Source organism: Dipodomys ordii, unplaced genomic scaffold (assembly GCF_000151885.1).
Source record: "Dipodomys ordii isolate 6190 unplaced genomic scaffold, Dord_2.0 Scaffold11, whole genome shotgun sequence".
In the NCBI taxonomy this organism is placed as follows: Eukaryota; Metazoa; Chordata; class Mammalia; order Rodentia; family Heteromyidae; genus Dipodomys; species Dipodomys ordii.
The window spans coordinates 2,135,636-2,147,321 of NW_012267227.1; the positions used below are offsets into that span (position 1 = coordinate 2,135,636).

At 42.6% G+C, this 11,686-nt stretch overlaps 1 protein-coding gene across 1 annotated transcript in view; it reads left to right on the forward strand.

The window, feature by feature from the left end:
* The window catches only part of Dpp8 (dipeptidyl-peptidase 8), an 80,242-nt gene that overhangs the window by 21,176 nt on the left and 47,380 nt on the right, over positions 1-11,686 (forward strand). Inside the window, exons 4-6 of the mRNA XM_013009910.1 lie at positions 2,296-2,469; positions 4,941-5,109; positions 10,694-10,804. Of these exons, the coding sequence (XP_012865364.1) occupies positions 2,296-2,469; positions 4,941-5,109; positions 10,694-10,804 (454 nt within the window). The remainder of the gene's footprint in view (positions 1-2,295; positions 2,470-4,940; positions 5,110-10,693; positions 10,805-11,686) is intronic.

Here is an 11,686-nt window from a genome sequence, read left to right on the forward strand (position 1 = left end):
AAAAAAAAAAAAAAATTAGTACATCTGTAATCCTCGCTACTCAGGAGACTGAGATCTGAGGATCATAGTTTGAAGCCAGCTTGGGCAGTAAAGTCTTTGAGACTATTATCTCCAGTTAGCCACCACAAAGCTCAGGGATAACACCCAAGCCCTGAGTTCAAGCCCCAGGACCGGCACCAAAAAGAACTAAAATAACCAGTGCACAAGGGGACGGAGAGGTGGCTCAAACTCTTCAATCCCTAATACTACCAGTAGGCAGGTAGATAGGTAGGTAAGTAGGTAGATAGGTAAGTAGGTAAGTAAAAAATGAGTACATAGGTATTCGTTTCCACCTCTTTTCAGACCAGTAGTAATATACATATTTTATCAATGTCAGTCCTTCAGATATATAAAGTATATCATTTTGTTGTTGTTATTCTGGTACAAGTGCTTGAACTCATGGCCTGGGTGCTGTTCCTTAGATTTATTGTCCCTTAGATTTATTGATCATTTTGTTGTTGTTATTCTGGTACAAGTGCTTGAACTCATGGCCTGGGTGCTATCCCTTAGATTTATTGCTCAGAGCTGGCACTCTACACATGAGCCATACCTCTACTTCCAGGTTTTTGCTAGTTAATTGAAGGTGAGTTGGATTTTTCTTGCTCAGGGTGGCTTTGAACTACTGTCCTTAGATCTCAACCTCCTGGGTAGCTAGGATTATAAGCATGAGTCTGTATTGAGGCTCTTACCCAGCTTGATCCTGGGTTATAAGAAAGGTTGATATTTTTTTCCTTCCTTCCTTTCTTTCTTTTTTTCCTTCTTTCCTTCTTTCTTTTTCCTTCTTTCTCTCCCTCCTTCCTTCCTTTCTTTCTTGTTTTTGCCAGTCCTAAGGCTTGAACTCAGGGCCTGGGTACCTGGACACTGTCCCTGAGCTACTTTTTGCTCAAGGCTAGCACTCTACCACTTGAGCCACAGCTCCACTTTAGGTTTTTCTTCCCCCGCCCTCCCTCAATTTATTGGAGATAAGAATCTCACAAACTATCCTGCCCCAGGCTGGCATCCACCTATTATCCTCAGATCTCAGCCTCCTGAGTATCTAAGAGTAAATACATGAGCCACTAGCACCTGGCTTTAACCCCCTGGCGCCCCCCCCCCTCCCCCGTCCCCCAGCTTGGATTGAACTCAAGGCCTTGAGCTTACTAGGCAGAGTTTCTACCATTCAAGCCATAGAGTTTTTACAATGAGCCACCCTAGCACCACAGTATTTTTTCCTATCTATTCTTCCTTCATAGTTGGGATTTCAGGTCCATACCATCATGCTTGGCTCATTCTGTTGAGATGGGAGTCTCACTAACTTTTTATTGGACTAGCCTCAAACTGTGATCCTCCCAATCTCTGCACCCCCAACAGCTGGAATTACAGGTGTGAATCACCATGCCCCACCTCATCTTTCTATACAATTAAAAACTAAATCCAGGTGCTGGTGGCTCATGTTCCTCAGGAGGCTAAGATCTGAGGATTAGGTTTGAAGACAGCCCAGGCAGAAAAGTATGTGACCAGCATTGCTGGTTATTTGGATAGAAATATGGCTCAAGTGGTACAGGACCAGCCTTGAGCAGAAAAAGCCAAATAAGAGTAGGAGGCCCTTTGTTCAAGCCCAGTACACACACAAAAATAAATAAATATGAGGGCTGGGAAGGTGGCTCAGTGGTAGAGCAATTGCCTTGCATCCATGAGGCCCTGGGTTTGATTCCTCAGCACCACATAAGCAGAAAAAAAAAGCCGGAAGTGGTGCTGTGGCTCAAGTGGTAGAGTGCTAGCCTTGAGCTGAAGAGCTGAGAGACAGTGCCCAGGCCCAGAGTTCAAGCCCACAACCAGACCCCCTCCCCCGTCCCCCCACCAAAAAAAAATGAAATAAAATAGATTTAATAGTATTGGAGATGTTAGGCTTTCAGTGATTAAAAACAAAGGCAAGTTTTCAGAAGACTGGTGTAAGGTATATTAAATAGGTAGTTTTCATTAGGTAGCTGATGAAGAGAATACCATGCGCTATTCAGGCAGGGAAAGAAGTTTATTTACCAAACTCCTGCCCCCACCGTGCATGGTGGAGAGGTATGGCCGAAAAAAGAGGCCACCCATCCCTGAGCCAGGGTATGACCTAGCAGGAGGGGGAGGTTACTGCTTCCAGGTTTGCCAGCTACCTAGGTAACACAGATACTGGGTGGAAATTTAGAGATAGGGAGCTATCTGCACAGGGCCTGCCTGGACTGGGGCAGACCTTACAACTGGAATATGTGACCTTTCTTTCTCTCTTAGGCAACACTGGACTATGGAATGTATTCTAGAGAAGAAGAATTATTAAGAGAAAGAAAACGCATTGGAACAGTTGGAATTGCTTCTTATGATTATCACCAAGGAAGTGGGACATTTCTGTTTCAAGCTGGTAGTGGAATTTACCATGTGAAAGATGGAGGGCCACAAGGATTTACTGTAAGTTGGAGTTACTGCTTCTTTGGAGGTCCATTATACTAATACTGTCTGTTTTAAGATTATTTATACCCAAGGCAGGAGAGCAAGTAATAAATAAAAAGAACTTCTCTTTGCTTATCAGTTAAAGAATTTAATTGTACTGAAACCAAGCATAATACTAATTTTCATTATTAAGAGTTAAGTTTTTGTTTGTTTGGGTATTTTTTTAACTGTATTTTTTTTGTCTTTTCTTTTTTGGTGCTGGGGATCGGACCCAGGACGTTGCACTTGCTAGGCAAGCACTTTGCCACTGAGCTACATCCCAGCCCAGGAGTTAATTTTTTAAGGGACAGTAAGGTGCAGTTTTTTGTTTTTTGGGTCCGGTCATAGGGCCTGAACTCTGGGCCTGGGCGCTGTCCCTCAGCTCTTCAGCTCAAGGCTAGTGCTCTACCACTTGAGCCACAGCACCACTTCCGTTTTTTTCTTTTTGCTAATGTGGTGCTGAGGAATCGAACCCAGGGCCTCATGCATGCAAGGCAAGTGCTCTACCACGGAGCCACTTCCCAGCCCCAGGTGCAGTTTTTTAAATTCTCATACCACTTGCTATGACTAGGAATAGTGACACGCATCCATACTCCAAACTATTGAGGCGGCCAAAGTAGGAAGATCAAGGTCCAAGGCTAACTCTGAGGAAGTCAGCCCCATAGTTCATAGATAAACAAAAGCACAAGGGCTAGAGGTGGAGCATTTGAATTTCAGTTCAGTCCCCCGTAATGAAGAAGGGAGAGGGAAGAGGGAAGGAGAGAGGAAAGGCAGGAGGGAAGGAGGAAGGGAGAAAAGGAAGGAAGGAGGGAAAGAAGAAAGGAAGGAAGGAAAATTATTTTATCTATTTGGAAATTCTTTATGAACTATTAGAGATATTTTGATAGCCTTGTGAGGATCCTGGCTTTCCTTACATTTTTATGAGTAAAAATTTGTATTGATAAAACGAATTTTTAAATATTTAATAAATATGCAATAAATAGTATTTAAAATATTTTAAACAGTTATTTTTAAAATAATAATTACTCTATTAAAAATATTTGGACAAGCCGGGTAACAGTGGTTCACATCACACCTGTAATCCTAGCTACTCAGGATGCTGAGATCTGAAGATCATGGTTTAAAGCCAGCCCAGGCAGAAAAGTCCCTGTGAGACTCAATCTTCAATAAACTGCTCAAAAAAGCCAGAAGTGGCATTGTGGCTCAAGTGGCAGAGTGCTAAGCCTTGCGCACAAAGAGGCTTGGAGACAGTATGTAGGCCCTGAGTTTAAGCCCCAGGACCAGCAAAAAAAAAAAATTGGGGCAATTTACAAAATGTTGTCATAGTGTCTTTTATTTTTTTTAAACAATGGAATAAACTTCTTGTTTCCATGTCCTGGAGTTAAATTCAATAAATTTTACTTCATATGATCAGAGGCACATAGGCACTGCCCTTTTGTGTTCCTCTTCTAAGAGTGTCCTCCTTTGGTCTCACTTTGTGTGGATGCCTAGAGTCCTGTATAACTTATCATGTCCCCGTGTATTGTTATATTATCAAGATATAATACAATATCTCCCATTACCTTTAGCTTTTTTTTTTTTTTGCCGATCGTGGGGCCTGAACTCCGAGCCTGGGCGCTGTCCCTCAGCTCTTCAGCTCAAGGCTAGCACTCTACCACTTGAGCCACAGCTCCACTTCTGGCTTTTTCTGCTTATATGGTGCTGAGGAATCGAACCCAGGGCCTCATGCATGCAAGGGCAAGCACTCTACCACTGAGCCACCTTCCCAGCCCCCACCTTTAGCTTTTTTATTCATAGAGGGACAAGTTAATCCTTTATAAATTAAAAACCAACCTTGAGCTGAAGAGCTGAAGGACAGCACCCAGGCCCTATGACAAAAAAAAAAAAAGTTAAAAGCCATGAAGAAGCTAGGTTTAGTAACTCCTGCTTTTAGTCTTTTTTATGAGGAGATAGATTTGAAACCAATCCAAACAAAAAGCTATTCAGACCGTATCTCAAAATACTAACTGAGCTGTTGTCAGTGGGTCACACCTACTCAGGAGGCTGAGATTTAAGGATCACCTTTCAAAGCCAGCCTAGGCAGGAAAGTCCCTGAGACTCTTTATCTCCAATTAATCACCAGAAAACTTGAAGTGGCACTGTGGCTCAAAAGTGGTAAAGTCCTAGCTTTAAGCATAAAGAGCTCAGATTCAGCTCCTAGGCCCTGAGTTCAAGCCCTACAACCAACAACAAAAAATAAATAAATGAAAAAGAGAATATGGTTCAAATGATGTAATACTTGTCTAACTAGCCAAAGGCCCTAAGTTTAAGCCCTAGTATTGTGAAAAAGGAGAGGGAATGGAGGGAGGCCATTTGAAACTATTATCAAAGTTGACATTTTACCCAGAAATATTCATCTTATAAGATCTATAAGCCTGATATTCACCTTAAAATGTTGTTTACTTTTCTAGCAACAACCTTTACAGCCCAATTTAGTGGAAACTAGTTGTCCCAACATACGGATGGACCCAAAATTATGTCCTGCTGATCCAGACTGGATTGCTTTTATACACAGCAATGATATCTGGATATCCAACATTGTCACCAGAGAAGAAAGAAGGCTCACCTATGTGCACAATGGTAAGGCATAGTTCTTCAGATCCACCCACACAAGCTGGTGATCTTTGTATTTGAAACTTTGCTCTTTAACTTTTTTTAATTATGAAAAAAGTACAGAGGGTAAGCCAGCCCTGTACAGTGCTACCTTGTTTTAGTTCATTTTCAAACAGCACCATAGTAGCCCTCTAATAATTGTTCATTCAGCCTATTAAGACAGCCACTACGCAGAAGAAAGAGTTGTACTGTCAAAGCTTGTAGAATTCATAAACTTTATAGACTAAGAGAATGACAGTTTGTCTTGTAAAGGTTAAAATGTGTTTGCAACTTTAACTATCACTATTCTACAATACTGTGAAATTTATGGAATTTATGTAATAATTTATTCTCAATAAAAAATTATTAAAAAAAAAAAGACTGCCATTAGGTGTTTAACAGGCTGATGGCTGAGAATATCAGTTCGAAGTCAGCCTGGGCAGACAAATTTGAGAGACTTATTTCTAATGACCAACAAAAAGCCAGAAGTGGAGGTATAGCTCAAGTTGTAGAGTACCAGCCTTTAGCAAAAAAGCTGAGTGGGAGTTCAAGGTCTTCAGTTCAAGCCTCAGTACTAGTAAGAATACACATGCGCATACACACAGAGTACCACAATTTTCCAAAAGCTGTTCACATTAAAATAAAATTTCAATTAAGAAATCTAAACTTGTCTCAGCAAAAAGTATATAATTGAAAAAAAAAAAAAGGCTTCTATTTGGTTCAAGTGGTAGACTGCTTACCTAACCAGCGTGAGAGCTTCAGTTCACCCTCCAGATCATCCCATCTCCTCTGCCCAGAAAAACAGCTCAGGAGTGGGGATTGATGGTAGGTTTGAGCCTCAGCATCACACACACACACACACACACACACACACTCCCTCAGGGGTGGGGATTGATGGTAGGTTTGAGCCTCAGCATCACTCTCTCACACACACACACACACACTCCCTCAGGGGTGGGGATTGATGGTAGGTTTGAGCCTCAGCATCACACACACACACACACACACACTCTCCCTCAGGGGTGGGGATTGATGGTAGGTTTGAGCCTCAGCATCACTCTCTCACACACACACACACACTCCCTCAGGGGTGGGGATTGATGGTAGGTTTGAGCCTCAGCATCACACACACACACACACACACACACACACACACACACTCCCTCAGGGGTGGGGATTGATGGTAGGTTTGAGCCTCAGCATCACACACACACACACACACACACACCCTCAGGGGTGGGGATTGATGGTAGGTTTGAGCCTCAGCATCACACACACACACGATAAGTTTAATCAGATGTGCATGTGTTTATTCTGTTCTTAAGATGGTAGAGGAATTCAAAAATAAAAAACCACCAACTTCTCCCAAATAATTTCTCTTATTGGGAGGATAAAATGATGAATAATTGAGGTCTATTATAAGTGATAGGGAGATTCAAATGAATAGTACCTCTCCTCAAATCTGAAGGAGAGCAAAATATAAAATCATGTTAGCAGGGCTGGGAAGGTGGCTCAGTGGTAGAGCGCTTGCCTTGCATGCTTGAGGCCCTGGGTTCGATTCCTCAGCACCACATAAGCAAAAAGAAAAAAAAAAAAGCTGGAAGTGGTACTGTGGCTCAAGTGGTTGAGTGCTAGCCTTGAGCTGAAGAGCTGAGGGACAGCCCAGGCCCAGAGTTCAGGCCCCATGACTGGACCAAAAAAAAAAAATGTTAGCGCTTGTGACGGTGGCTCAAGCCTTTAATCCTCGCTACTCAGAAGGCTGAGATCAGAGGATCCCAGTTGAAAGCCAGCCCAGGCAGGAAAGTCCATGAGACTCTTATCTCCAATAAAAAAACTACTAGAAAACCGGAAGTGGCGCTGTGGTTCAAGCGGTAGAGTGCTTGCCTCGAGCTGAAGAGCACAGGGACAGCGCTCAAGCGCAGAGTTCAAGCCCCATGACCGCCAAAAAAAAAAAAAAAATCATATTAGTAGTATAATTTTGGAGTATTTGAAACGTCCAAGAAAACTGAGCCCTCGTCTTCATTCTATTATTAATTGCAAAATTCAAAGATTTCTGAAAACTGAGCTTAATTTTCATTAACTTGATGTTTAATAGCATAATCTGACCTGAAGTGACCTTAGGATATTTATAATTGCAGTCCTACTTAGTGTGCCTTCTTATAAATTTGCTTCAAGAATAGTGGGGTATTTGATTACAGCTTCTTTAGCTGCCCTGCTAGAAGTGTTACATGATCTATGACAGGTGAACAGCATAGTGACTCGTTCCAAATTCTGAATTCCAGCTCAGTCTTCTGGACTCCATTACAATAAGGGATGATTGGTTCATGCTGCATCTTCCTATCCTACAATGTCAAAAATACAGATCTGCAGATCTGCAAAGATAACAAATAAAACTTGCCTGAGCTGGCAGATGTGAGGATGGTAGGGTCATTCACTTGAGGCCAGGAGTGCTAGACTAACCTGGGCTATATACCAAGACCCTGTCTTGATATGGGGGTAGAGAAGGAGAGAGAAAGAGTGATCCCTACATACCTACTAGGCTAACAAAAGTGAAAAAGATTGAGAATATCGAATGTTAAAGAGGAGCTTGCACACATTGAGAGTAAGAAAAATGTTTGGTAGTTTGCTTTTTTTTTTTTTTGGTCAGTCATGGGGCTTGAACTCTGGGCCTGGGTGCTGTCCCTGCGCTCTTCAGCTCAAGGCGAGCACTGTACTGCTTGAGCTACAGCGCCACTTCTGGTTTTCTAGTGGTTTATTGGAGATAGGAGTCTCAGGAACTTTCCTGCCTGGGCTGGCTTTGAACCTCGATCCTCAGATCTGAGCCTCTTGAATAGCTAGGATTACAGGCGTGAGCCACTGGCGCCCAGCTTGTTTGGTAGTTTCTTACAAAATTAAACATGCATATCACAGAACATAGCCATTTGACTCTTAGCTATTTATTCAAAAGAAACTACAAGTGGGGCTAGGAGGAGAGGGGGGAGGGAGAAAGAGTAGGAGTGTAGTTGTGGAGGTGGTAGGGAAGGGAGGGTAGGGGAAAAACAAAGGAAGAGGTAACAATGCTAGATAGGAAATGTACTCATTAGCTTGCTCATGTAACTGTAACCCCTCTATACAGTATTTTTATAATAAAGTATTTAAAAAAAAAAGAGGGGCTAGGAATGTGGCTTAGTGGTAGAGAACTTGCCTAGCATGTGTGAAACTCTGGGTTCAATTCCTCAGTACCACATAAACAGAAAAAGCCAGAAGTGGTGCTATGGCTCAAGTAAAAGAGTGCTAGCCTTGAGCAAAAGAAGCTCAGGGACAGTGCCCAGGCCCTGAGTTCAAGCTCCAGGATTGGCAAAAAAAGAAACTAAAATAAATGTTCATAAAAAATCTTTTCTTTGGGGGGCTGGGAAGGTGGCTCAGTGGTAGAGCGCTTGCCTTGCATGCATGAGGCCCTGGGTTCGATTCCTCAGCACCACATAAGCAGAAAAAAGCCAGAAGTAGTGCTGTGGCTCACGTGGTAGAGCGATAGCCTTGAGCTGAAGAGCTGAGGGACAGTGCCCAGGCCCAGAGTTCAGGCCCCAAGACCAGACCCCCCAAAAAAAAAATCTTTTCTTTTTTTCTTTTTTCTCTTTGGATGGTACTAGGGTTTGAACTTAGAATTTGAGCATACTAGGTAGACACTTGAGCTACTCTTCCAGCCCTTTTTGCTTTAATTTTTTTTACAACTTTTTTATTGTTACCATAAAGATGATTAAGAGAAGGGTTAGAGTTACATACATCTTTCTTTCTTTCTTTCTTTCTTTTTTGTCGGGGCCTGGGTGCTGTTCCTCAGTTCTTCAGCTCAAGGCTAGCACTCCGCCACTTGAGCTACAGTGCCACTTTTGGCTTTTTCTGCTTATGTGGTGCTGAGGAATTAAACCCAGGGCCTCATGCGTGCAAGGCAAGCGCTCTACCACTGAGCCCCCATACATATTTCTTGAGTAGGGTCTCCAGTTTATGCCTGAGCCAACCTGAACTCAGATCCTCCTATTTATACTTCCCCAGTAGTTGGGATAACAATTACATATTGGCCCATCTTTTATTCTTTTTTCTTTTTATCTTTTTTGACAGTTGTAGGGCTTGAACTCTGGGCCTGGGTGCTGTTCAGCTCTTCAGCTCAAGGCGAGTGCTCTACCACTTGAGCCACAGCACCACTCTGGTTTTTTGGTAGTTAATTGGAGATAAGAGTCTCACATACTTTCCTGCCTGGGCTGGCTTTGAGCGGTGATCTTGAGATCTTAGCCTCCTGAGTAGCTAGGATTACAGGTGTGAGCCATTGGCACCCAACCCAGCTTTCATTCTTCAAATGGGGATCTCACAAACTTTTGTTTTCTTTGTTTTTTTTTTTTTTTTGACAATACCAGTTTTCTAACTCAAGGCTTCAAACTCACTTGGCTTCCTTGCTCAGCAGGCATTCTACCACTGGGGCTATTCCTCCAGCCCCAGCAAAGAAATTACTGGTTGTTTTGGAGATAGAGTCTAGCTGACTTTTCTGCCTAGCTGGCTTCAAACCATAGTTCCCCACATCTCTGCCTCCTGATGTCCTGACAGTCTAGTATACTTTTTGCCCCAGTTGCTCTTGAAATGCTGTCCTCTGAATACCTAGGATTATAGGTATGAGCAACAACGTTCTTATTCTCAATAACAAAAACCTTAAAGCTGCTAGAATATGGCATTAATTAAATCTTTTTAACAAACAAGTGAGCTGGCTATGGTGGCACATACCCGTAGTCAACAAGAGAATGAGAAAGAAGGATAGTGAGTTCAAAGCTAGTCTGAGCTATGCTGTTGAGCATGGTGTCTCGGCCCTGTGGTCCTAGCACTAGAGGAGACAAGAGGATTACAAGTTTCAGGCTCGCCTGGATTGCCAGTCTGGGCTATGAGACTCTATCACAGGAAGAAAAAGGAAAAAGAGATAGAAGAAGAAAGGAAGAAAGAAAAGGAGTGGTTAAGGTGAAAAAACATTGGTAATGGTGGCATACTCCTGTAAGTTGAATGCAAGGAAATCACTAGTTCAAGCGTACATGGTGAGACCCTGTCTTGAAAAGAGAGAAAGGGGCTGGGAAGGTGGCTCAGTGGTAGAGTGCTTGCCTTGCATGCATGAGGCCCTGGGTTCGATTCCTCAGCACCACATAAGCAGAAAAAGCCAAAAGTGGCACTATGGCTCAAGTGGTAGTGTGTTAGCCTTCAGCTAAAGAGCTGAGGGATAGCACCCAGGCCCAGAGTTCAGGCCCCACAACCGACAAAAAGAAAAGAGGGGGGCTGAGTAGCAAAGTGGTATTGTGTTTGTCTTGAAATGCCCAAGGCACTGGCTTCAATCTTACCCTCATTTTCAAATGAGACACTACATTGGAGTGAGATTGAGTGATTTGCCCAAAGTTGGTAATGATGGTAATGATGGAATCTAGACTTGAACCCACTCCATTTGGGTGTACATTTCATTACTACTTTCAGCTCCCTTTGCAAATAAACTAATTTTGCTTTGTGCTGAGGGGAGGAAAGGGTGTGACAGCCTCCTCAAATAATTTTGTCTTTTATGTTTATCTAGAGCTAGCCAACATGGAAGATGATCCCAGATCGGCTGGAGTTGCTACATTTGTTCTTCAAGAAGAGTTTGATAGATATTCTGGCTATTGGTGGTGTCCAGAAGCTGAAATGAGTAAGAAGTTCAAAATAATATATTATGGGTCAATAAGACTATAAAAAAGATACAATTGTAATTTTCCTACTTTGGATAATAAGTTCCAAGGTGATGGGGGCTAGATCCTATTAGTAGTTATTTATAATATACAGATTGTATCTTATCAGTACAAATTCTAGTAGAACTAGTTAAACTGTGGTTCAGTGGAATCCCTTTTTCACTTCTGTTTGCCAGTTTTCAACTAGAAGGCTAGTTGATAATTTTGGTAATATTGTGGCAAAATATCACACCCTAATGAATTACTAATGAAAAATGTATGAGAGCAGGGCTCAGTGACTCTCACCTATAATCCTAGCTACTCAGGAAGCTGTGATGTGAGGATCCAGATTTGAAGCCAACTCATATGGGAAAGCCCATGAGACTCTCATGTCCAATTACTACCAGAAGTGCTGGAAGTGAAGCTGTGGCTCAAGTGCTAGAGTGCTAGCCTTGAGCTCAAAAGCTCAGGGACAGCACCCAGACCCTGATTCAAGCCCCAGTACTGGCACAAAACAAAGAGAAAAAAAGAAAATAAATGTTTAGTAGTCAGCCACCAGTTGTTCATGTCTGTAATCTTAGCTACTTGGAAATATTGAGATTTGAAGCCAGCCTGAACAAAAAAGTTCATGAGTCTCCATCTCCAAATTCAAGAGCGAAAAGCAGAGTTGGAGGTATGGCTCAAGTGATAGAACACGAGGTAAGCAAGCAAGCAAGCCAAGAGAGCTTGCAAATCTCTTAGTTCAAACCCCAGTAATGCCAAGGAAAAAAGAAAAATAAGGGGCTGGGAAGGTGGCTCAGTGGTAGAGCGCTTGCCTTGCATGCATGAGGCCCTGGGTTCGATTCCTCAGCACCACATAAGCA